The sequence below is a fragment of the Octopus sinensis genome, linkage group LG19 (assembly GCF_006345805.1).
Source record: "Octopus sinensis linkage group LG19, ASM634580v1, whole genome shotgun sequence".
Classification (NCBI taxonomy): Eukaryota; Metazoa; Mollusca; class Cephalopoda; order Octopoda; family Octopodidae; genus Octopus; species Octopus sinensis.
The window spans coordinates 20,377,289-20,404,149 of record NC_043015.1 but is presented as its reverse complement, the minus strand read 5'-3'; the positions used below and the strand labels follow the sequence as shown (position 1 = coordinate 20,404,149).

The 26,861-nt window shown below is 36.4% G+C and overlaps 1 protein-coding gene across 1 annotated transcript in view; it reads left to right on the top strand.

Annotated features, from left to right (window-relative positions):
- Window positions 1-26,861, top strand: part of LOC115222357 (cadherin EGF LAG seven-pass G-type receptor 1) — a 755,088-nt gene that overhangs the window by 672,878 nt on the left and 55,349 nt on the right. Inside the window, exon 12 of the mRNA XM_029792554.2 lies at window positions 10,069-10,239. Coding sequence (XP_029648414.2) covers window positions 10,069-10,239 — 171 coding nt within the window. The remainder of the gene's footprint in view (window positions 1-10,068; window positions 10,240-26,861) is intronic.

Here is a 26,861-nt window from a genome sequence, read left to right as displayed (position 1 = left end):
CCGCTTTAATAATAATAATAATATTAATAATAATAATAATAATGTTTTCTACTATAGGTACAAGACAAGAATTTTAGGGGAAGGGACTAGTTAATTAAGCCGATCTCGTAGTAATTTGAGCTCAGAACATAGCGACGGGCGAAATACCTCTAAGTATTTCGTCTAGCGTCCTAACGATTCGGCCAGCTCACCACCTTTTTAATAATAATTATTATAAAGGAAACCAGACATAGTGTTAATTGAGAAAGAAAGCAAACGATGCTGGATCATTTAGCATGCCCAACTGACAATAAAGAATGCGATAAGGATGGAAGAAAAGCCGGTAGATATGACAGGTTAGCTTGGGAGATTAAATAGTTGTGGTCACTGAAAAAGGTGGTAGTAGTACCAATAATTGTCGAAGCCCTGGAAACAGTGAGTAAAAGTCTTGATAATAACTACACGGAACAACCAAATAGGGGCTGCAATAAGCGTGAAACACTTGCAGAAAACAGCACTGCTTGGAACCGCTCGAATACTCCGGATGGTGCTCGAAAAATAAGGGGTGTTACCTTAGTTCACGGGTATTGAACAGCTGACACCGTAGTACATCTCCAGCGTTAGAAGCTGTGCAAAGACAATAAATAATAATAATGATAATAATAATATAATAATAATAATAACAACAACAACAACAACAACAACAACAATAATAATAATAATAATAATAATATAACAGTAGTCTGTGATTTAGCTTCAAGGCGAGCAACCTTTGAGGGGGGAGGATTAGTCTGTAGTAGAGAACCTTATACTTGAATGGTATTTCGTATCATTGAGCTCCGGAGGAGTGAAAGACGAAGTTGATCCCGGCGGGATTTTATACACAAAACTAAGAGACAAGAAATACCGCGAGGCATTTCGTCCGATGTTCTAATGCTTCAACAGCAAAATCAAACAGCCAATCGGTCGAAAAAACCGGCGACAACAGCATAAATAGCATAATCTTCACTTTTTATTTTCTGAATATATTCTCGTATTATAGTATTCCATTTTGTTTTGCGGGCATTCATCGCCGTCATCGTCGTCGTCGTCGTCGTCGACGTCGTTGTGTTCTTAGAAGGACGCGGCGTCTGTATCTTACTCTCTTCTCTCTCTCTGTTACATGTATTTAAACTTTTCTTTCACATCATCAATATTCTCTTATAAATATTTCACTTCTTTCCTACCTTCAACATTCGTACTGTATGTATGTCTCGGTGCACGTGTGCATATGTATATATATATATATGTGTGTGTGTGTGCCTTATGTAGATATACGTGTGTATATCTATATATATGTGTGTGTATGTGTACATTTGCATGTATGTTTATACATCTTTATATATATATATATATATATATATATATATATATTTCTGTGTGTGTGTGTGTGTGTGTGTGTATCTATGTATATTTTTATATATGTATGTTCGTATGCGTATGTATATATGAGTTATAAAATGTGTTTAATTGTATATAGGCGTGCACGTACATGTATTTACGTAAGTTATATAGTTATAATGTATGTATATAGATACATATATTCATGTATACATATATGTATAAGCAATATTAAATATATATGATAATGTTATATGCGACAGCTTTACGTAATATGGGAGTGTGTGTGTGTGTGTTCGTATTTGTGTACGTATGTGTGTTTACTAATATGCGTACATATATATGTAAGTGTGCCAGAGGAGAAAAAATATGCGTCGCTATGTGTGTGTAGATATGAATTTGTTAAAATAGTTTCATTTGAATAGTTCCAAAAGTGGCGATCATCTCTTACCAATTTCTATCAATAAAGATAATTCAATCTAGAAATTCTTCTTGGTTTTTGAGTCCAAAAGCTTTTTACTAATTTAAACTTATTTTATAAAACCGTTTTCCTCTCCATATAAATGCGTCCCTGCGTGTTCATGTTTGTATGGATATGTGCAAGTCTAGATATATATATGTATGTATGTATGTATATGTGTGTGTATGTGAGTGTGTACATTCAAACATGTGTACGTGTGTGTATATATATATACATACATATATATATGTGTGCATCTATACGCATATATAGACATTCATTTCTAGACGCATATGCATATATACATACGCATATAAATATACGTGTGTATGTATGTATACACACATACATACACATATGTATATTCATATTCGGCGTATATATTTACACACTTGTGAATGTGTGTGTGTGTGCGCGCGCGCGCTGTTTCTTCAGTAAAATGGCGATACAGTGTTATCAATCATTTCTTTTTTATATATCTTCGTATTATAATTTTCCTTTTCTTTCTTCCTGATATTTTAAGTAGTAATTTTAAAATATTTAAATATTTTGCTTGGCTTTTCATTTTCCTAACCATAATTTCCTTAATATCTATCGCAAGACTCTCCACCCCACCCCGACCATTCTGATTCGTTTGATAAGTGTCTACGCTTCTTATAATATCCTCGCCAGTTTGTCAGATCCCTTACTTTTATCTTGAGTTCTTGGTTCCCCCGGGATGAATCTTTGTACGACTTCCGGTTAGTTCTGTTCCTGTTTGTTAATGCCGAATATCTTTATCAGGAAAACTAAGAGTCTGAAGATGAAACAGAAAAGAAACGGGAGACAGAGAGAGAGATGAGGAATGGCGAGTATCGTTATTTTTTATGTCATCAGAACTTGATAAACTTGCGAGAGTGACATTCTCGAAGTGCATAATGCTATAAACCATAGCATGAAATTATTGTGTTGAAAAAACTTTCGGGATAGAATATTTACGTGCTATTATTTATAGCTTGTATAGGTGCATGCGTCGTGGCTGTGTGGTAAGAAGCTTGCTTCCCAACCACATGGTTCCAGGTTCAGTCCCACTGCGTGGCACCTTCAGCAAGTGTCTCCTACTATAGCCTCGGATCGACCAAAGCCTTGTGAGTGGATTTGGTAGACGGAAACTAAAAGAAACCCGTCGTATATATATACGACGTATATATATAGAGAGAGAGAAAATGGAGTGGAATATCCTAAGACAACAAATAGAAAGCCAATAGAATACTTTTTTTCTACTCTAGGCACAAGGCCAGTCGTTTAGATCGACCCCAGTACACAACTGGTACTTAATTTATCGACCCCGAAAGGATGAAAGGCAAAGTCTACCTGGGCGGAATTTGAACTCAGAACGTCTCTCTTTACGTTCTGAGTTCAAATTCTGCCGAGGTCGACTTTGCCTTTGTTGGTTTTGTTGTCGACTGCTGTGAAGACGCGTAGCTTAGTGGCTAAGGTATTCGGCTGACAATCGTAAGGTCGTGAGTTCGATCCCCAGCCGCGCATTTTGTCCTTAGGCAAGATACTTTATTTCACGTTGTTGCAGTCTATTCGGTTGGTAAAAATGAGTAGTACCTGTAATTCAAAAGGGGCCTGCCTTGTCACATTCCGTGTCACTCTGAATCTCTCCGACAATTACATGAAGGGTACACGTGACTGTGGAGTACTCAGCCACCTACACGTTAATTTTACGAGAAGGCTGTTTCGCTTGTTACATCAAATGGAACACTCGTCGTCGTAACCGACGGAGTACCAGTTTTTCATTTTTTCTGGTTGCTGATATTATTATTCTTGACGTCGTTGCTGCTGCTGCTGTTATGCTTGCAATTGTTTCCATGGAAATTACATCAAACCCAGCTGTATTATCAATTTCTTCGTGTGTTGAATAATCTGGAAATCTTTTAGCTTTTTTTTTTTTTTTCGTTTAATAATAGAATTGAGAAGCTTTAAGTTCTGAAAACATAAAATCAAGACAAATCTATTTCAAGATTTCAAAAACTGGGCGTTTCTAACCTTCGGATTTGCCTCCCTTGACAACGCCTAAGATTATTTGTTTTTGTATTTTAGCTTTTATTATGTTTGTGTTTTTTGTTAGCTAAAAGCAAAAATTGTGTTTACATCTCGAGTACGCGCGCGCGCGTGTGTGTGTGTGCGGTTTACTCCATAATACTTATTTACAATTTAAATGCCGAGTACAAATATTCTATACGAAACTACTGGTTTATTGGTTGTAGATTTCTAGAAGTTCATATACCTTATTTACATTTGACGGATATTTGTCCTCCTCTTGTTTGTTGTTAACACAACGTTTCGGCTGATATACCCTCCAGCCTTTTTTAGGTGTCTTGGGGAAATTTTGAACCTGGGTTCTCATTCCTATGGTATTTCTCAATGTTATTATTATTATTATTATTATTATTATTATTATTATTATTATTATTATTATTATTATTATTATTATTAAAACATTGAAAAATACCTCAGGAATGAGAACCCAGGATACCTGATGAAGGCTGGAGGGTGTATCAGCCGAAACGTTGTGTTAACAAACCAGATGAGGACAAATATCCGTCAAATGTAAATAATGTACATAATTCCTAATCTCTTAAATATAGAGCTGAAGTTCCTATACCGTCAAGAAGAATGGTAAACTAGTGTCTCAGAGCTAATCTGTACAGCTGGAACTGCATTGCATATTATATCCATCCAATTTTAAAACAGCAGGAGGATATATGACGGAGATTTAACTGCTATTTTTCGCAAATTAAACGAGTACTTAGAGACTCTCTTTCTAACAACCACAGATATAATTTTTCTGATGATACGGAATCAATTCCAGACAGAATCTTTTTCGAACTGACAGATGTGAATTTCCACGTCTCAAAACGGTTCTTCCTTTCTCTCAGCCCCCCAAACGCCCAGATTTATTCCTCTGCGATGCCATACAAACTTATCGAGCGATATAATTTATGCCTGACACAGAACAACCACCAATTTCCAGGGACTCTGGTCTCTTTTTTTATATTTATCTATTGGTCGATATTTAAATGGAACGGTGTATATAAAGAATTCGAATAAATTAAACATTCAACTGATTGCCTGCAGGACTTCAATTTAAAATCTTCCAATTTTTCTGTCTTAACCTTCTTCGCTCTTCATTTTTGCCAAAATAACCAAATCTTCACTTCTTATACACTGCTAGAACTTCTTAAAAACCAAATCACGTGGGTTTCAGCCATGCCGGCAACTTGAGATGCGTGCCAGCTCCCGTCTGAACGTAGAAAACCAGAACATTTAGTGCACTGCATCGCGTCAGATGCTCCATGCAAGATGGCATGTGATCAACCCTAGCTGGGTCATCTGGGTGAGAGGGTGACGGTCTGATATTGAACGAACCGAAACCCCCACTGGGACCTCATGAGCATTACCGACGTTGCACACCAGAGCATCCGCGAGATATAAAATAGACATATATATATATATATATATATATATATATATATATATATATATATATATATATATATATTGAAAGAGAGTCAGACAAGTAGATTGACAGAGTGGTTGTTCAAATATTTTGACATCACAATGGACACACAAAACTACACACGTCTGCATACGTGTACACATACATATACCCATACATACATATACAAACACCTCTATTACGGACACACCAACTACGATTCACATATATGCGCAGCGCCATCACATTATTTCGTACGTAAACATGAAAACACTAAACAATAAACAATAGACATTTCTCTCTCTCTCTCACTCACACATTCCACTATTCGAAGATCTTTATACTATCATATATAGACATACATACAAACACATGTCCATATATAAACTTAATAAACACAGTCTCTCACCCCGCCAAGCAACACCAACCCAGCAATAACAACAACAACGTTAGTCCATAACTCACGCAAACCGTCTGTCTAATTACTCCACCTTTAATCAACCAAATCAATGAAATATGACGGCGATGTTTGTTTTTCCTTGTTAATTATATTTAATTATGTTTAATTCGCTTGATTAACTAATCGTCTAGCGGTTTAAAGTGTCGTTAATCATCCAAGCGTGTAAACAATGACCGTGACACAAGTAAGTCTTTTCACACCACAACTTCCGCCATGACATTCAAAGCAGTGAAGCGGAAAACTGGCAGAAAATTTCGTGCGAAGATAAACATTTATAATGTAATATAAATTAAAATGAAGAATCATAATAAAGCAAACTTAATTTTAAGTTCAGTACACTAAGAAAAATGACTGTAAACTGACACTGAGGACCGGCACAACCCGCTTGCAAATACAGGCTGCAGCAAAATAATAATAATAATAATAATAATAATAATAATAATAATAATAATGATAATGATAATGATAATAATAATAATAATAATAATAATAATAATAATAATAATAATAATGATAATGATAATAATAATAATAATAATAATAATAATAATAATAATAATAATAATAATAATAATAATAATAAAAACAACCTCTCGCACTGCCGTTAGAGTGACGCTAGTGTAGAAATTCAGGTGGAAATTGTCTTTTGATTACTCATGTTTTACTATTTAATTTGTTATTACCTCCGCCTTCGCTAAGGCCGAGGTATTGTTTTCAGTCGTGTTTGTTAGCTTATCCGTAATCAAGATATCTCAAGAACCACCCGATGAATTCGGATGAAACTTTCAGGGATGTTTGGCCTCGTGACTGGCACGACCTGATTAGATCTAGGGATCGATTCGGTCCCAGACAAGGATCCTGGATTATTTTTCCTGTTTTTTTTTTTTTGCTTAATTTTGGTTCATTTTTACTATTCTCGTCTGTGAGAGCAGTCGAGTTTATTTCAGATATTCTCATTTTAAAAATCATCTCCGATTAAACGTTGAGAGAACGTTAGTGTTGCCTTGGCGGAATTTTGCGCTCTCTCAGTGCTCTTGTTATATATATGGTTCACTTTGTATTTCCTACTGAAAGTATGTCAGCCTGTAAAATATAATGTAGGAGGTTTTTCTTTCCGCACCTTGTAGACAGTATTGCCAAGAGACAAAAGTAAAAAAAGTGTTCTGCTCAGGATTGCCTAAAAACGTCAAAAATGAGCTACTAAGGTGTTTGGGGACGTGGAACAAGATAGGCTTTTGGCCGATTACGAAACTTTCCCTCGTGAGGTCCTTTAGACAAGAGCTCACACTTTCTCCTCTAACAATCATGTCCTCTAACAATCTAACATACGTTGTTGATGCTATTTAACCCTGGGTCTTCAAGATCACGTCATGTCCTTACACCCTCACCCCCACCTATCCGTTTCCAAGGAACTGGAAACCTCAATATTCAATGGATCCTTTCTTTAAGACGGCAGAGTGTGATTCGTGGAGATGGTCGATACTTTTGAGCTTACATAGACGCTAAAAATACGTGTATATGTATGTATCATCGACCCTCGAAGGGATAAAAGTAAAAACGATCCAAGTCGAGGTTCGAAGCCTAAACGTGGTGATAAAGACTTAATACTACTGAACAAGTTTCAGAATTTGAGTAGCTTTTATTGAAACAAGTACATAACTGGTGACAATGACCGTAATATACGACTGGTACCAGCACTAAACAACTGGTTCTTTGTTGATTACTCAAGTACAAAACTGATACTTCCATTACCATTTTCAAGATACAAGTCGTGTTTGCATTAACAATCTCAATTGTTTGTATTAACGACTCCAGTATAGAAATGCGAAAAAAATATATCAGAGGCATGAAACACAAAGTCAATCCTCGCATGGTTTGAACTCAAAAGTTAAAGGGAAATATCTCTTGGCTTCACCTAACACCTAACACTCTTCTGTCGTGTTATACGTCACAGCCCCGTTTTTTTTCTGTTTTATATAATAGAAACCATCAGGTGTGATTATAACATAAATTACTAGACTTAATACGCAAACTTAATACAAACACACACAGTTACACAACACACACAAAGATGTTTATCATCTCAGTTGAAGCAGCTACGAATGAGACAAAACACATTTCTTCACAGCCATATTGTCTATTTTTCCTTTAATTCAATATTTAAGTTAGTATATAATACCATAACTACTTCGGCTGCTTTCTTAAATATTATCACAGTAATTCGGTTATTGCTAAATTATATTAGTTATTAATTGTTAAACTCAATTGTCATTGAGCTATAGAAAATATAATTCACACTTATTGTATATTATCAACAGGTCTTTTAGTAATGAAGATGAAGATTATTATTATTATTATTATTATTATTATTATTATTATTATTATTATTATTATTAATAATAATAATATAATAATAATAATAATAATAATAATAATAATAATAATTTGATAAAGCAACACAAGTCATCAAGGTGACGCAGGGGTACAAACTTACAAAGCCCAATAGACCCCTCGTGATTACTCGACTGATAAAGTTACAACAGGCCCATGCATCACGACCATATGTGCGCGACATGATGACTTCATATCAGGACAAACTGTGCATGACCTTAGTTAGAATTTCTTTCAGATCTAATAGCCCATCCCGCTCAAAAGGTCCCTGAATAAGAGTTATTTAAGGATGATGAAAAAACAGCCATGCTTTCAGGGGTGAATCAATCAGACCCCAAAGAGGCCCTCTCAACAGATGACTATGATGCTCCCCAACTACTTCTGCTTGTGATCAGAGATGTATATATCGTCAGCCACTAAGGGACATGCTCAAATGACTAAGGTCAAACAACTGACAAGCAAAGCTGTGGTATACCAAGACAAAACAATGTACATGAAAACACTTCCAATCAGTTAAGATGAGAGGCCATGAGAGCCACTTAGTATTGCATCAGGGCATTATTACTATTATTATCATTATTATTATCATTAGGTGAGCTGGGAGAATAGTTAGCACACCAAGCACAATGTTTAACGGCATTTGTCTATCTTTACGTTCTGAGTCCAAATTCCGCCAAGTTCGTCTTTGCTTTTCATCTTTTTTGAGTTGATAAAATAAGTACCAGTCAACTGCTGTGCTCGATGTAATCAACTTAACCCCTCCGCTGATATTGCTGGCCTTGTGCCAAAATTTGAAACCATTATTAGTATTATCATTATTATTGTTAAGGCGGCGAGCTGGCAGAAACGTTAAGCACGCCGGGCGAAATGCGTAGCCGTATTTCGTCTGCCGTTACGTACAAATTCCGCCGAGGTCGACTTTACCTTTCATCCTTTCGGAGTCGATAAATTAAGTACCAGTTACGCACTGGGGTCGATGTAATCGACTTAATCCGTTTGTCTGTCCTTGTTTGTCCTCTCTGTGTTTAGTCCCTTGTGGGTAGTAAAGAAATAGGTATTTCGCCAGTCGCTACGTTCTGAGTTCAAATTCCGCCAAGGTCGACTTTGCCTTTTATTCTTTAGGGGTCGATAAAATAAGTACCTGTTGAACACTGGGGTCGAATTAATCGACTCATCCCCACCTCTTCCCAGATGCTCTTGGGCAAAAATTTGAAATAATAATAATTATTATTATTGTTCATATAATTATTATTACATGCATAAGACGGCGAACTGGCAAACTCGTTTGTGCATCGAACAAAATGCTTGGCGGAATTTCTTCCGGCTCTTTACACAGGGATTTCAAAGTTCGTTGACGCGTCGACTTTGCCTTTCTTTCTTTTGTTCAAGGTCGATAAAACACATAACAGTCGAGCACTGGATATCAATGAAATCAATTTACTCACTATCCCTAAATGCGCTGGCCTTGTGCCAAAACTTGAAACCACTATAATTTTTATTTTTATTATTATTATTATTGTTATTTTTATTATTATTGAAGGTGGCTCGCTGACAGAATTGTTAGCACGCTGGACGAAATGCTTAACGGTATTTCGCCCGTCAAATATAGGGGCTTACATATAATGAAATGAGAGGAAATATACATATATATACTCGAGGCGGTGCTCCAGCATGGCCACAGACTAATGACTGAAACAAGTAACAAGTATAAGATAAAAGATTTATAGAAAATAAGTGAGAAAGGAAGCATAACAGTATACAATAGTAAAAATAAAATAAAAAATAGAAATAAAGGAGCCATTGATGATAGTGATGTGACCCTCCTGACACAGGAATCTCTAGCGATAATTGAAGAAGACCCCCACCGTCCAATGATTCTTGTCATCAAAATCGTTCTGTTTCTAATTTCAGGGTGTTCAAGCAAACAGCGAAGAAAGGTTCTGTATTGCTCTCCTACAAGTTGATGTTCTTGCCCAAAACGATACGTCTTTGATATTTTCAAAATCCTTCTATGAAGCAGCTGTGGTTGAAAATGCCCCCGTTGGAACAAATATTCTTACTTTACCTGTCATATACAAAGCCGTAAGTATATCAGACATTTCTATTGGTTTTCACCTTTTATCGAGTCTAGCTTTCGACTTTCATTGTCTGAGATATGTGTCCTTGCTATTCATTTGTGTGTATATAAGTATGCGTGTGTGTGTGTATTTGGTTATGTACAAGTTTCTCATTCGTAATATTGCTCTCTCCATCTTTATTTCTATCATGTATTTTTCTGATTTTATACATACACTTACATACAATCACACACACACACACACACACACACACACACACAACACATATATATAAATTGTATGAATTTATAAACTTCTTCAATCTTACATTCAACCAACGTAGTAAGCAGTTTGGTTCCTAACCACATGGTTTAGGATTCCGTACCACAACGTGACGCCTTGGGCAAGTATCTTAAACCAAAGCCTCGGGTTGACTAAAGACTTGTGAGGGGATTTGGTATGCAGAAGCACAAAGCGGCCCGTTGCGCGCATGTGTGTGTGTGTGTGTGTGTGTGTGTGTGTGTTTATCCCCCATCACCGCTTGATAATCAGTTCCGCAAAAGAGACTGATAGAATAAGTACGAGGCTTTACAAAACAATAAGGCCTGGGGTCGATTCGCTACAAGGAGGTGCCCCAGCATGGACGCAAACTAATGACTGAAACAAGTAAAAAAAAAAAAACAGCTCGCGTGTGTATGTGTGTGATTGTGTTTCCATTTTCTGAATATTCACTTTAAAATTTTCCAGTTCCATTCTTCAGATTTTGCTTAATAATCAAGAACATGAGACTCAGAGTTATAAATTTCGAGATTTTAGCTCACAACACCACACACACACACACAAGCACACACACACACTTCGCACATACACACACAAACCTTTTCTGTGAAAAGTAGTTTATTGTTTCACTGATCGAATGAAGCCAGTAGGAAGTGAGGGTGGATGGAAAAGGTGGGATGGTTTAGAAATGAAATGCACTTCAGAGTGACACACGAAATGGGAACTCAAGAGCCGCAATCTCATCAATGATGGGATGTTTTTGTTGTTATTGTTGTTGTTGTTATTTAGCCCCAGGTCAGTTCTGACTGAGCAGAGCCGTAAAAACCAAAAAATATTCAAGTCAAGACCATCAAGTCTTTTTCATGCGTGTCTAACTTATGTCATAGGTGCAGCATGACCGAATGTTTGAGAAGTTGGCCTCACAATCACAAGGCCCCAAGTTACGTCCCACTCTTTGGCATCGAGGACAAGAGCAAATTCTCCATAACTCCGCGTCGATCCACAACTTCAGAATGAAACTGAGTCGATGGAAACTGTACGGATGCCTATGAAATGGATGGATTTTACTGATAATTCCAAGTTCCAGTCTTGTCACACATTGTGTCATGCTCGCACTTCGCGGAGTACTCAGCCATAGACATGTTGATTCAATGCGCAGTTTTATTTCGTAGATCAAACAACTGAAAACTCATGGCTGGAAATTCTGATCGAGATCTTTATTTTCTTTAAGCTATATTGTTCAATACGAAAGTGAATGGTTTAACTTGAGGGAAAGATGGCTGTTGTTTCTAGCAGACCGATGATGCGTTGAAGGGGATGTAAATGTCAGAGTCAAAGAATGGAGAAAAAACAATGCCCGTCTTACATACACAATACACACATACACAGTTTCGCTCATACAAATACATAAACGCTAGCATATAGCTATACACACATACACAAATACGGGAAGAGATACGTACGCACATACCCACATCTTCACACAATCACTTAACCGCACATACATACACATAAAAAATACACATGTACACACACACACGTATAAACGTATACACAGATTGGCAATTAATACGACCAGATATATACACGAACACTGACGCATATAGATATATGCCCGTGTATATACACACACATAAAGCCATACATAAATACATACACATATATTCGCATAAAGAATATAAAAAGACGTACAGTTTCCCACTCACATACATATAAACCCACGCGCGTACACAAATACAGATCCCGTACATGTGTCCATATACACAAGCATGTGCATATATTTAATCCCACGCATTAGCACACCCACGCACAGATAAATAGAAGCGCAACACTAACACAACCATACACAGAAGCCACTCGCAGAGACGCATACACATGCAACGATGCACACATACACACTCCTACATAAACGTGTGTGTGTGTGTGTGCCAGCGTATATACATATATACACATGCATATAAGCAGATATAGACACGTATAAACAGAAGCAGAATTATAAAGAAACGAAATGTATATTGTCTGTGTTTTCGGTTTTCATCGAAACCATTTTTCCAGTGGATTTCTTCCAGCAGCATATTGGTTAGTGCTCTCATGGGAATTGAACCAATGCTGATTTTAATGACGTTCCTATGTTATTATTATTATTACTATCATTTATTTATTTCATATTTCTTCCTTTTATGACGATCCCTTAGTGAGCATACGGGCGTCTGTTTTAAAAGATACGTCATCACAGAGGTCCGATTTTAATGGGATTTTTTGTTTTTTTGTTTTTATAACAACGTCACAAAGCTAAAAACAAAATGTTTTGTAGGAAAGCAGGAATATAATCGATTTAATCGATTCCAATAATCGACGATTGATTCCTGGTTTTAAACCAATACCTCCCATTTCAACCTGCTCCCCTCACACGAAAAGATGAATGGCAAAATTAATCCCCTAGCGGGATTTTAATGCATTATACATAAAGGGAGATAACTAAATGGAACAAGATATTTTCTCTTAATTTTATTTTGTCTTGTATATATATATTTTTTGTTGTTGTTGTTTGAGCCGATGCTCACATGATGATGTTTTATGTTCATCTACATATAAAGCTTCATCAATATTTTTTATATTTAAGAGTTGTAAGTTGGCACAATCGTTAAAGTGTCTGACAAAATGCTTACGCCTCTTCATGTTTCATGTTCAAATGCCACCAATGTCAACTTGGGTTTCCGTCCTCTCCAGGCTGATCAAATAAAACGTCACTTTAAGTGATGGAGTCCACTCCAGACATCACTGTGTTGTTAAGAAGCTTGTCTGGCAGCCACGTGATTCACTTCGCGGCACCTTGGGCAAAAGTTGTCTACTATAATCCTAGGCCGATCAATGCCTTACAAGAGAATTTGGTAGAAACAGTGTGTGTGTGTGTGTGTGTGTGTGTGTGTGTGGTGTGTGTGTGTGTGTGTGTGTGTGTGTGCGTGTATGTGTGTGTGTGTGAAGATATAACCCTCTGTCGACTCCTAACTATTGTTAGTTTCTTTGCAACACTACAACATAGCGGTGCGGCAAAATACACTGATAGAATAAGAACCAGACTTTAAAAATATGAGTCCCGTGATTGATCTGTTCAACCTAAACTCTTAAATACGATGCCCCAGAATGGCCGTCATTCACTGCCAGAAACAAGTAAAAGATAGAGGATAAAACGGTACACATATACTCATAAACATACTCAGAAAGATACTTCTCCCTTCCTATGTATTAAATGAACCCGTGCTGTCCAACAACTGAGTATGTTACAAAAAATAACCTACGCTGCGAGCGTCACGACTTTGCAAATTCATCCATGAAACGTTTGTAATCTTTGAGGTTATTGAAAGGCGGCGAGCTGGCAGAATTGTAAGCACACCGGGCAAACGTTTAGCGGCATTTCGTCCATCGTTATGAGTTCAAATTCCACCGAGATCGACTTTGCTTTTCATCCTTTCAAGGTCGGTAAAATAAGTACCGTAATCCCCCGAGTATCGCGAGTATTACTTCCAACTTCCCCCACCCTCGCGATATATTTTGTTATTATTTCTATAATTTGTATATATTTATTTTATTATAAATGCAAAACAACGCCACGGAGGAATTGCCGTAAGCTTAAAAAAATAAACCGCGGTAAGTGAACCGCGATATGGCGAGGGAATATTGTACTAGTTGAGCAGTGGCGTCGATGTAATCGTCTCGCCCCCGCTCCTGAGCTTGCTGGAACTAATATTTGAGGATGTTGCTTGCGCTTATAAGTAGACAAAGAAATGAGGAAGGAAATGCTGTTTGATGTAATTGATATGGAACCCCAGTGGTAGTGCGTGGTTCGAGCCCTGCAGAGTCAATATCTTCCTAAAATCATTAGTAAAAGATGAGTGGGAAGATGAAGTGTATTTAACAACGAATTATGGTACTGCCGAGGGGTCGAAACCCTAATGATATCCGTGAAGCAGCTGATGATGGGGACATGTTGGGTTGCTGGTGTGGGTGTTTTTGTATATGTGGAATAGTGTTATAACACACCCATTTGATATATGTATATGTATATATATATATATATATATATATATATATATATATATATATATATTATATATATTATATATATATATATATATATATATATATATATATATATAATGAAAAATGTATTGTAAATAAAAAACGACACGTAAAGAAAGTACGCGTATACTGAGTGTACAACTGGACAGGAGAAAGACACCGAAGATCCCTAACTCTTCATCAGTTATCACCATTAATGATAAGACTGCTCTATGTGTGAACAAGATTTTAATGTGTCCACACAAAGAACAGACGCAACGCTTAGACAAATTACGGAAGCCACACACACAGTAGAAGATAAACCTAACCTAAATAGAAAACTAGAATGGAACACTAGCAAACACACCCCACACACCACACCCTATAACAGAATACGATTCTCTAAACAGATAATAATATGAAACTAATACAATACAAAGATAAATAAATGGAGTTAAATATATATATATAAACAAAATAAATTAAATTAATACAAAAACAGAAAGAAATTAAAATGTAAGTCGATAAAAACAAATGAATAAAATAGATAATAGTAGATTAAACGAACGTGAACAAACAGGAGATACGGAAAATATAGGCACATTCACCCCGCACACACTTACCAGACATAGACACACACAGGGATATACGTAGGCGCAAATAAAGACACATACAACACGAATACGAAATGGCGTATCGTTAGTAAGGAGAGACACACAAAAAAGAAAGAAGAAAGCATAGGACCACTGATGAGGTCAGAGAAGTGTGACGAAAGAACTCTGGCCAAAATACAATTAATATAATATAAAGCTGAAGCAAATGAACACCAAATATATAGTGTGTTTATTTTCATTGGCTAAACTAGCAACATGACCATACCCAAATACAGCAATATATATGTATGTATATATATATGTATATATATATATATGTGTGTATATATATATATATAATATATATATATATATAATCTTTTTGCACAATATAAGAAGAAATCAATCAACTACGAAAGAGAAAGGAAGAATAATTTATAACAATTTTCAATACAGTACTATATTGGAAATAGTTAATACCGTTAAAAAACGCAATACAACTTCCTCTTTATGGATAAACTTGAAATGCGCTTACACACAGAATGCTCTGTACAAAACCCTTCCACAAAGGTTAGTGACATTCTGTTAAACAAAAGCAATTTCTTTAATAAAATATATTTTTCTCTTTATTGTTACTGCATCAAGCAATCTTTACAAAAGCTTTTAAATTCATAGACAGGCAGACAGACAAATAGGTGCATGGATAGATAGATAGATAGATAGATAGATAGATAGATAGATAGATAGATAGATAGATAGATAGATAGATAGATAGATAGATAGATAGATACATGTGTATATGCATTAAACGTGTGTGTATGATGTACATCTATGAACTTTGTTGCTATATATATGTATTATGTATAAGAATGTATATATTACATATATATATGCGCATGTATTTGTATTAGTGTATATATACATATATATATATATATATCCGCATAGAAATACACACACACGTATGTGCGTGTATGTGTATACAAAAATATATAACCCTTCTCTATGCACATAAACAAGCATACATAAACACACAAAGACGTACGATAACACTCACACACCTTACACACTATACGCGCATACATACACACACACACACACTTATATTCATACGTGTATATATATATTTATATATATACATATATATATATTCGCCAGACACATAAATATCTTCTCGCTGAACTCTCAGCCAACCTTGTTTATATGCAACAATGTTACTAAGTCAGTGCTAATGCTTAATATAGTGAATTAAGATAATTGAATTAGTTAAAATTCCGTCTATATTGACGAGAATAAAGCCATTAGCTTAATGATAAAATCTGGTTAAACAGAAGGTAAGGGGAGATAAATCAGAAATATATTTTAATAAAAAAATGTAAAACGTAATTAGTGATTAATTAATTTTATTTTTGCATTAATTAATAATTAAATGCATTTTAATCTATTGAAAATATAATGCACTTAAGTAGTCAGTAATGTTTGGGCGATTATACGAAAATTCCGTGTAATGATATAACAGGAAGTTAACGTAATCGAGTTTTCAGGGCGGCATTTTGCGGACAGGATTTCAGGAGAATGTCCCGCATCTTAACGATATCGATACCAAAGATTAATGCTACTATGAAGTGCGTGTGAACCGGGCTATCTGTCAGGCATTCTAATTGATGGCAACTGGCCCTGAGTTGACCTACCATGAATCATAGAGGACATTAATATAGCTGAACTGTTACACGATATATCGAGGATGCTTCACGAAAATACTATCGGAGCAAACTCTCGGCGTTTAAATGATTTATGTGTAATTGTGTGTGTGTGTGTGTGAATAGAGGGGAGAGGTAGGTATGCGCGTGTTTCTGTGTATGTTGATGCTTAATTCCATGATATATATGTGTGTATGTATAGATATACGTTAGTGTGTATATATGTATTTTTATATATATGTGTGTGTGCGTGTGCGTGTGTGTGCATATATATATATATATATATATATATATATATATGTATGTGTGTATATATATATATATGCACACACACACGCACACACACATCCATAATCCTACATATATATATGTATTGAGAAGGAGGTCAATTTATGTATGATTATATATGTTTATACCAGTGTATGTCCATATATATGTGCATTTAATGCTTGTGTACCCGTATGTGTCTGTGCACACACATACATATACATACATTCATACGAAGACTTATATAGCCCTCGAGTTTCTTATGTTGCTTTGCAGGTAATAAATTATGATACGTGTGTGTGTGTGTGTGTGTGTGTGTGATCAGATCCACCTGGAAATAGAAAAAAATGACAATGTTAACACTGCAAACTAGTCACCTTATAAAGAACACAAGTTATGTGTATGATATAAGAAAAATCTGGCTGTTGTTTCTGGCAGAACGTAACTATATTTTGATGGCAGTGGTGAAATATGGTTACCCTGAATAACTTAATTATATGCAACTAACACCAAACAGTATCATTCAACGATTTCCCTGCTCGACCTATTTGGCTCATCTCCTGTGTCAGTAGTTCTTAGGGAACTGGAAGAATCGTTTGAGCATAAATAAATAGTTTGTCTAATGTGTTTGGCCTTTCTATGCCTTGAGTTCGAATACATCGGAGTTCTATCTCAACTTTGATCTTTTGGGAATCGATAATTAAAATACTTGCTCTCAACCGATGTTACAGTTCAATTCTTGGTTAGAGTGTAAAGTACACTATTGATAATAACGAAAATGAAGAATTTGAAAATTCAAACTTAATGTTTATTTCCAGTTAGTTTATTCATAGTAGTTGTCCGACACGTGTTTCGATCGTATAAATTGCATAATACTGCATATTTATATGCAGCGATTTATGCATTATAAGTACAATCTTTTAAGAGTGTATGACATTGTTCGAAGAGAAATTTTCGTCCGCTATTAATTTGAATTAGGGTTGGTAGTTGTAGTAAACCATGAAATAGCCCGATGAGATTTTTTTTTTTAAGCACACAATATTCTTCTGAAGATTTGACGATTCAACGCAATTAAGCAAACGACTTCGTATCGCATAACGTACCAGAATTCACTAGTGAAACGCATGCAAGGCTACGTAATTCATGATATTCGCCTTTTGCATACTACTGGTGCTACATGTCACCGTATAAGTTATCTCCCCTGTAGTGACAGGCCAGTGGCAAGGGAAACAATTCTAAGGAAAATGCAGTGTGCTAAAGGTTAAAATAAAGAGGCTTTAACAAATATCTCCTGTTTTATTCTGCTTTCGCTATATATGTATCACACACACACACACACACACACACACACACACACATATATATATATATATATATATATACAGAGAGAGAGAGAGAGAGAGAGAGAGAGAGAGAGAGAGGTGATAGGTAGATAGATAGATCTTGTGTGTACACTTTCATGTACTACTGCTAGTGATGAGTTTAAAGTATAATCAGGCACTTGACTTGTGCATCCAATAGCACTTCCGACGTCTAGTGCAGAGAATACTAATAAGCGCCAGGGTGAAACGTACGTAGGTATAATATAAGTCTGTTATTATCATAGTTTTACATATATATATATATAAATGGCACTCCGTCGCTTACGACAAGGGTTCCAGTTGATCCGATCAACAGAACAGGCTACTCATAAGATTAACGTGCAAGTGGCTGAGAACTCCACAAACACGCGTACCCTTCACATATTTCTCAGGGAGATTTAGTGTGACGCAAAATGTTACAAAGCTGGCCCTTTGAATTACAGGTACAACTCATTTTTGCCACTTGAGTGTACTGGAGAAATATGAAATAAAGTGTCTTGCTCAAGGACAGACCTCGCCGCCGAGAATCCACGATCTCACGATTACGAGCTGAATACCCTAACTACTATGCTACGCACCTTCATATTATAATATTAGATTATATTATTAGATATGATAACCACAAGTTTAGGTATATATATTACGGTACCGACCAGATTATCGGGTGTTATACATCGCTGGTCACAATGCGTTTTGCATAGTTATAACTTTCGAATGACGCCACCCTACTGGCTAGGCGAACAGACCAATATTGCCCCTGATCGTAGAACTATTCCGTCACAGGGTGACCCATTTGTTGCTGAGTGGACAGGAGAAACGTAAAATGAAGTGTTTCCTTCAAGAACACAACGCTCCGCCCGAACCGGGAATCGAACCCGCGATCTAGCTATCGTGAGCGTAATACCCTAACCACCAGGCCACGCGCTTTCATATGTAATAGTAACACAGTCCAGTTTTTTTTTTATTCTCACGTTGAGACATGCTGAGTGATCCGGACTATTATGATATGTGTGAGCTGAGTGGCTTACACGTATATTTTATTAATTTTACTAGTTGAAATTCGGTTTCGGCAATCAAAACTGAATACTGATCGTCCAGACGGACGGGGAATCAACAGTTGTTCTCGTTTATAGATCGGATGGCATATAAATGTCTCCAGATTTATCACTGTCATTAAAATATGTTCTGCTTATGATATCAGTAAGAAACATGTTTTCTATTGAATTGTTACAGTAAAAACTGCAGTAATTGTGGTAGTAGTAGTAGTAGTAGTAGTAGTAGTAGTAGTAGTAGTAGCAGCAGCAGCAGCAGCAGCAGCAGTAGCAGTAGTAGTAGTAGTAGTAGTAGTAGTAGTAGTAGTGGTGGTGGTGGTGGTGGTGGTTGTGATGGTGGTGGTAAAAAAAACTTGGTATTTTTTCGCTTTATATTTTATGCAATGTGTCGCTTGTCGGGTTTGGTGTGAGAAATCTGATGTTATTGGTTTCCTGTATGCATTTATGGCCACTTATTGGTGTTTTCTGGATTTGCCTCACTTATATATACTACGATGTTATCTAACAATTTATTGCTATAAACTATTATAGACTGATATTTGCTTCAAGTTTCGGGGAAAAAAATTTATAGCCACCGTTACGGCCGTTGAAGCTTACAAAATATTACATGTTTCTCTCTCGCTTTGTCTTTCTTCTTCTCTCTCCGATAAGTGATTTTACGATAGACATCTTTTTCTTGTTTTTTAAGAGGGCAGTCGCTATTTTCATGGTGCTAAAAATTTGTTTGTGACTTTCGTATAAACGATGGTGACGAAGTGACGTTAACATCAGAGAAATTAATTTTCATATTAACACTTCATTTGTGAGTAATTGTTCCATATCACACCTTGTATTAACTACATATATGTCGTCAACATATCGGTAATTGGTCGATGGTCGATCGCTTACAACTATATTTCTTTTTGGCTTTTGGTCTTTTAGCTGCTACTCCACGATTCAGCAACGACGCCAACGACACACTTGTCTATGCATGTGAGTTTAATTACACAGTAAAACTTGCAATTTATAATTTTGTGGTGCAAGCTTTACAGAATGATTTCATGAAATACTTTCGGTATAGATGCGGCTTTCAGCGTTAAATGATAATTAATGTAATTAAGGAGAATGTATCTAGTTGTGTGTCTGTGTGTTAGGGAAATGTTTATCAACATCTAAAGCCATTAGAATATTTCGGCTTCAGTGATATGGAATTTAACCGTTGGCAAGATATGAAATTTCATGAAACTTCATTGTTTTACTCAGAACACATTCGATACCATTAAATTGATGGTGATGCTTCGGTCCTGAATTTCGAGAGTTTGGGGAAGTGTGAAGCGTTTTCCCTTTCCAACCACGACCTCCAAGTCCATTGTGGCCCGGGGTAATAGTAGAACCAGTTGAAGACCCCATTTATCAGTCAAATAGCAGAAGATTGTCTTATGACTAAAACGTATAGGACTGGATAGCTGGCCCCAAATACGTGTCACCCAGGCCTAATGATGTATATATATGCCCTGATGTTACGGAAGATGGTTCTCTTGCCTAGCAGTTAGATGGGCCCTGTGCCTCGAGAGAACAGCAGACAAGTAAATTGTTAATAAACTAGGAGAAGGCAACGGAAAAACATTCGTTTATCGTTTGTTTGTCATTAGATTGCGGCCATGTTGTGGCACGGCCTTGAAATTTTCCTTATCGAAACAGTCAACACGAGTACTCGATTTTAAGCCTGGTACTTATTCCATGGGTCTTTATGCCGAACTACTGAGACACGGAGACGTAAACACACCAACTCCGGTTGTCAAGCTGTGGTGGCGGGAAACATATACAGGAAAACACCCACACACAGGTTTATGCATATACACGACGGGCTTCTTTCAGTTTCCGGCCACCAGATCCACTCACAAGGACTTGACCGACCCAAAGCTATGGTAGAAGACACTTGCCCAAGTTGCCACACAGTGAGACTGAACCTTGAACCGTGCGGTTGGGAAGTAAGCTTCTTAGCACACATTGCTGTAGATTTTTTTTTTTTTTTTTGCCAAGAAGACTCATGAAACTTCAGATTTTGGTATGGAGGTCCAGGATTGGCGACGACAATATATACGGCACAAGAAGAGAAAAAGAGATAGAGAGAGTATGGAGTATAAAAACATTGATGAATCCCTACTTAAAGTTTCCCAAGAATGTGTTAGCACTAGGTTATTTCCTATTTTGAGGGAGATTGTCAATTTCCTGCACGGAAAAGAATATATTTTGTCGACATTATATAACTTGATAATCATATATACAGCATATATAATCTCAAGAAGAGTGTTCCTATCTATTCTTCAGATTTTACAACTAACTTGTTGCAAATCAGTGGACAATGATCGCTTTTCATATTTAAGAGATGAGGAATTATTTACATTATTTACATTTGACGGATATTTCTCCTCATATTGTTGTTAACACAAAAGAAAAAATACCTTAGGAATGAGAACCCCAGGTTCGAAATTTCCCCCTAGACACCTGATGAACGCTGGAGGGTATATCAGCCGAAACGTTCTATTAACAATAAACAGGATGAAGACAAATATCCGTCAAATGTAAATAATGTAAATAATGTAAATGATTGCTTTGTTTACAATATATTGCTAGCTGGAGCGAACCCTGGCTATCGGTCTGGTGACCAGGTAATCCGACTGAAGATGGGCCTGCCAGCTCGAAACTGAGTCAGTCTCGCGATCCTGTTGTCTGCGAGAGAATAGTAGGGGTTCGGTCCCCCTACTAGCTATATATATATATATATATATATATATATAATATATATATATATATATATATATATATATATATATATATACACTGTATATAAAGGGTGCAGCACCGCACCAATAACCAGCTAGCGGAAGATCTGCCTGGGATTAAATGATAGTAACATGGAACAACCATTGGTGTGGTAATTGACTTTACTTGATCATATCTGTTCATTCATATATATATATATATATAATCCAGTATTAGGGAATGGAGTAGATAAAATACAGACTACATATGTTTCATAGCTATGAAGCATATGTATCCTGGATTTTATTTATTCCACTTCCTAATATTGGATTTTTATTCTCATACACAGCTAACCCTGCTGCTTACTGTGAACTATAAAATAACCTTTTTCAGCTTATCGAACTTCAATATCGGAAAAATTTACCACTTTCTACATCAAGAAGCCATTATTGTTCCTGAATGTTTTTCTATGCCTTCAAGGGACTGCTCGAAGCTTACCAACTTCCTACATTTTGATCTTTGGATCTTATCTTTATTTATGTGTGTGTGTGTGTGTGTGTGTGTGTGGAGATGTGTTTTTGTCTGTCACACCACCGTCACTTGACAACCAGCGTTAATTTGTTCACGACCCTGTAACTTAGCAGATCGGCAGATGAGAGCAAACCAGAAAGTTACGAGAGCGTAAACATACACATATTGCCAAGTTGTGTCCGGGGAACAAACCCGATGGCATACACACACACACACACATATACATGACGGGCATCCACACAGTTTCCGTCTACCAAATTCGTTCACAAGGTACTGCTTGTTCCTCCAGAGACTGTAGAAGCAGATAACTTTTCAAATTGCCCAAGGTGCTGTGCTGCGGGACTGAACCCGAAACTTCGTAGCTGCAAAGCGAGCACCTTAACTACACAACCGTATTTTCGCTTTTTTTTTGTTTGTTTTTGTTGTTACCATTGTCACTTTGTTGATGTTGCTGCTGTTCTTCTCTGTTGTTGCGACCGCTTTAGTTGATTTTGTTTTTGATATTCGTGTTGTTGCTATTCTACCGTCAGAATGTTTTAGTTCCGCAAACTGCCATTGATGTTGTTGTTATTGTTGTTACACGTTCTTTATTGCAATTTATTGCACTCACAAACTGCTATTTTTGTGCACATTTTTTTTTGTTGCTGTTGTTATTGTTCCTGCCTTTGGTGTTTTGTGGGAATTACAAACTGTCGTTGTTGTTGTCTTGTTGTTATGGTTATTACTAAGAGTCCATTGTGCTTTTTGTTGTTAGTTCAATACAACGATTTTATAGTCGATGTGGTTGGAAATGATGACGTTATTGTTGCTAACTTTGAATGTCTGTCTTTGATTCATTAGGCTTTTCAGCTACCAATTCTCTAACAGAATGCTGAGAATTCGCTTATTGTAATATTCATGCATTTCCCAAACTCATTAGTAGCGTAAATCTATTGCACTTGTTGCCATACACGTATTCTTGATCTATGCTCTTATGGCTAATAAAAGAAAGCTTTAGAATCATTAGCATCCAAAGCAAAGTGCTTAGTTGCATTTCCTCTGACTTCACGTTCTGATTTCAAATTCCGCTGAGGTGGACTTTGCCTCTCATCATTTCGGGGTCGATAAAATAAGAACCAGTTGTGTACTGGGGTGAATGTAATCGATTTGCACCCTTCCCTGAAATTGCTGGCCTTCTGCCAAAATTTGAAATCATCATATCATCATCATTATTATTATTATTATTATTATTATTATTATTATTATTATTATTATTATTATTATTATTATTATTATTATTATCATTCAGTAGTTTTATTTTTATAGCGAGCACAGCTCTGTGTGCCTTGGGTATGTGCTGTGATTTGTTGTGATGCTCTGATGGTTATTGTATGGAAAGTGTTCTGCGTAGGATGTGTGCAGTGCCTTATTATTGCGATAAGCTGGCAAAACCGTAAGCAGGCCGGACTACAAGATTAACGGCATATCTGCCGCTTCCTTACATTCTGAGTTCAAATTTTGTTGACGTCAGCATAGTCTTTCATCCTTTTGGGGTCGACGAATTAAGTACCAGTGAAACACTGAGGTCGATGTATTCGACCAAGCCCCTCCCCTTGTGCCTCCAGAAGAAAGGATTATTATTATTATTATTATTATTATTATTGAGTGAGAGAGCAGTTCATGCCATCAAAGTGACACTGGGGTAAAATATACGAAGCCCAATATACCCATCATGACTACCCGTCTGATTATTATTATTATTATTATTATTATTATTATTATTATTATTATTATTATTATTATTCAGTAGTCTTACTTTTATTACATGCTTTCACTGCACAACCGAGCGCAGCTATGCGTACCTAGGGTGTGTGCAGTGGTTTGTTGTGATGCTCTTATTTTTACTGTATTGAAAGTGTTTTACGTAGGATGTGTTATATATACTTGTTAGTCCCTCATGTTTTTGTTATGTATTTGTCTGAATACTATTTATCATACCTAATGCGGCTACTATGATAGGAATTGTTTGTTTTTTAGACTCCACAATCAAGTTACTTATTATTATTATTATTGTTGTTGTTGTGAAGGCAATGAGCTGGCAGAATCGTTTGCATGCCAGGCAAAATGCTTAGTGGCATTACGTCCGCTTTTACGTTCTGAGTTCATATTCCGCCGAGGCCGACGTTGCCCTTCTTTCTTTCGGGGTTGCTAAATTAAGTACCAGTTCCACACTGGTTTCGATGTAATTGACTTAATCTCTTCCCCTAAGTTTGAAGCCTTGTGCTTCCAGTAGAAAGGATTATTACTATTATGAAGGCGGAAAGCTGGCAGAACCGTTACATGGTAGACGAAATGCTTAGTGGTATTTCATCTACCGTTACGTTCTGAGTTCAAATTCCGCCGAGGTCGACTTTGCCTTTCATCCTTTCGGGGTCAATAAATTAAGTACCAGTTACGGACTGGGATCGATATAATCGAATTAATCCATCTGTCTATCCTTGTTTGTCTCGTCTGTGTTTAGCCCCTTGTGGGTAGTAAAAAAATAGGTATTTCCCCCGTCGCTACGTTCTGAGTTCAAATTCCGCTGAAGTCGACTTTGCATTTTATTCTTTAGGGGGGTCGATAAAATAAGTATCAGTTGAACAATGGGATCGATACAGTCGACTAATCCCCTTCCTCCCTCAAGCTGCCCTTATGGAAAAAATTTGAAATTATTATTATTATTATTATTATTATCATTATTATTATTATTATTATTATTATTTCTTATCTTTGTTTATTCTTCATCCAAACTTCTTTAATTCTTCTTTCTCATGCATTCTTATTCTTCGTCATCATCATCATCATCAACACCAGCTTCATCCTCATCATTGTTATTATTCCCGCACCTTTATGCAGCCTCAGTTGCTGTTGTTTATTGTCGTTACTGCTGTAGTCGCTCTTATTTTTGTTGTTGTGATTGTGATTGCCGAGCTGGAGGGGTGGGGGAGGTGAATAGTGGGGTGGGGGAAGCGTTTGTTTCACAAGACATGAAACAACAAATATTAAGAACAAAGAGCAAAAGAGAGAAAGATTGAGAGAGAGAAAGGGAAAAGAACAGCAACAACAAGAGGAAGAAAGTAAGAGCAGCGAAAGAATGAATGGAATGGTTGGGCTGCGGGGTGGGGCGGGGGTAAAGATTAATATTACTTTTCTGTCTAATTTTCGCAGAGTTAATCTTCTGAAGACAAAGGTAGGGGGTTGGGTATTGAGTTACACCGTGGTGGGTGAGGGGTAAGTGTATGTAAGGAGTGGGAGGTGACTGGCAACGGAAATAGGAGTGAATGTGGATGAGGATGATGATGATGATGATGATGATGATGATGATGATGATGAAGCTGATGATGATAGTGATCATGATGATGATACTGATGATGACGATGATGCTGATCATTGTGGATGGATGAGTGGGTGTGAGTCAGGATGGCTGGGGAGAGGATGCAAATTGCTGTAACATCTCTTTAACCTTGTATCTCACTCCGAAACACACCAAATCACATCAAAGACTTAATGAAGCGACTGCAGCCAATTTGCAATAACCATTAATTCGCACCCTGTTTTTGAAAAAATTGCGAAAATGGATATTAATAATAATGTTTTTCTAACATAGGTACAGGTGGCAGATATTTGGTAAGGGAGTGGAATAATCGATTAAATCGACCTCGATATTTTACTGATACCTTTTTATTTTTATTTTATTGATCCCAGAAGGATGACAAGCAAAGTTTCCTTCGGCGGGACTTGAACACAAAACATAAAATCTGGAAGAAATACCACAAATAATAATAATAACAATAATAATAATAATAATAATAATAATAATAATGATATTAATAATAATAATGATAATAAATAATAATAATAATAATAATAATAATAATAATAATAATAATAATAATAATAATAATAAATGCCCTGATGCAGTACCAGGCAGTGGCTCTCATGGCTTCTGATCTTAATTGATTGGAAGTGTTATCATGTACATTGTTTTGTCTTTGTATAAAAGATGGGCTACAGCAAATATTCTGCTCAATACCACAGA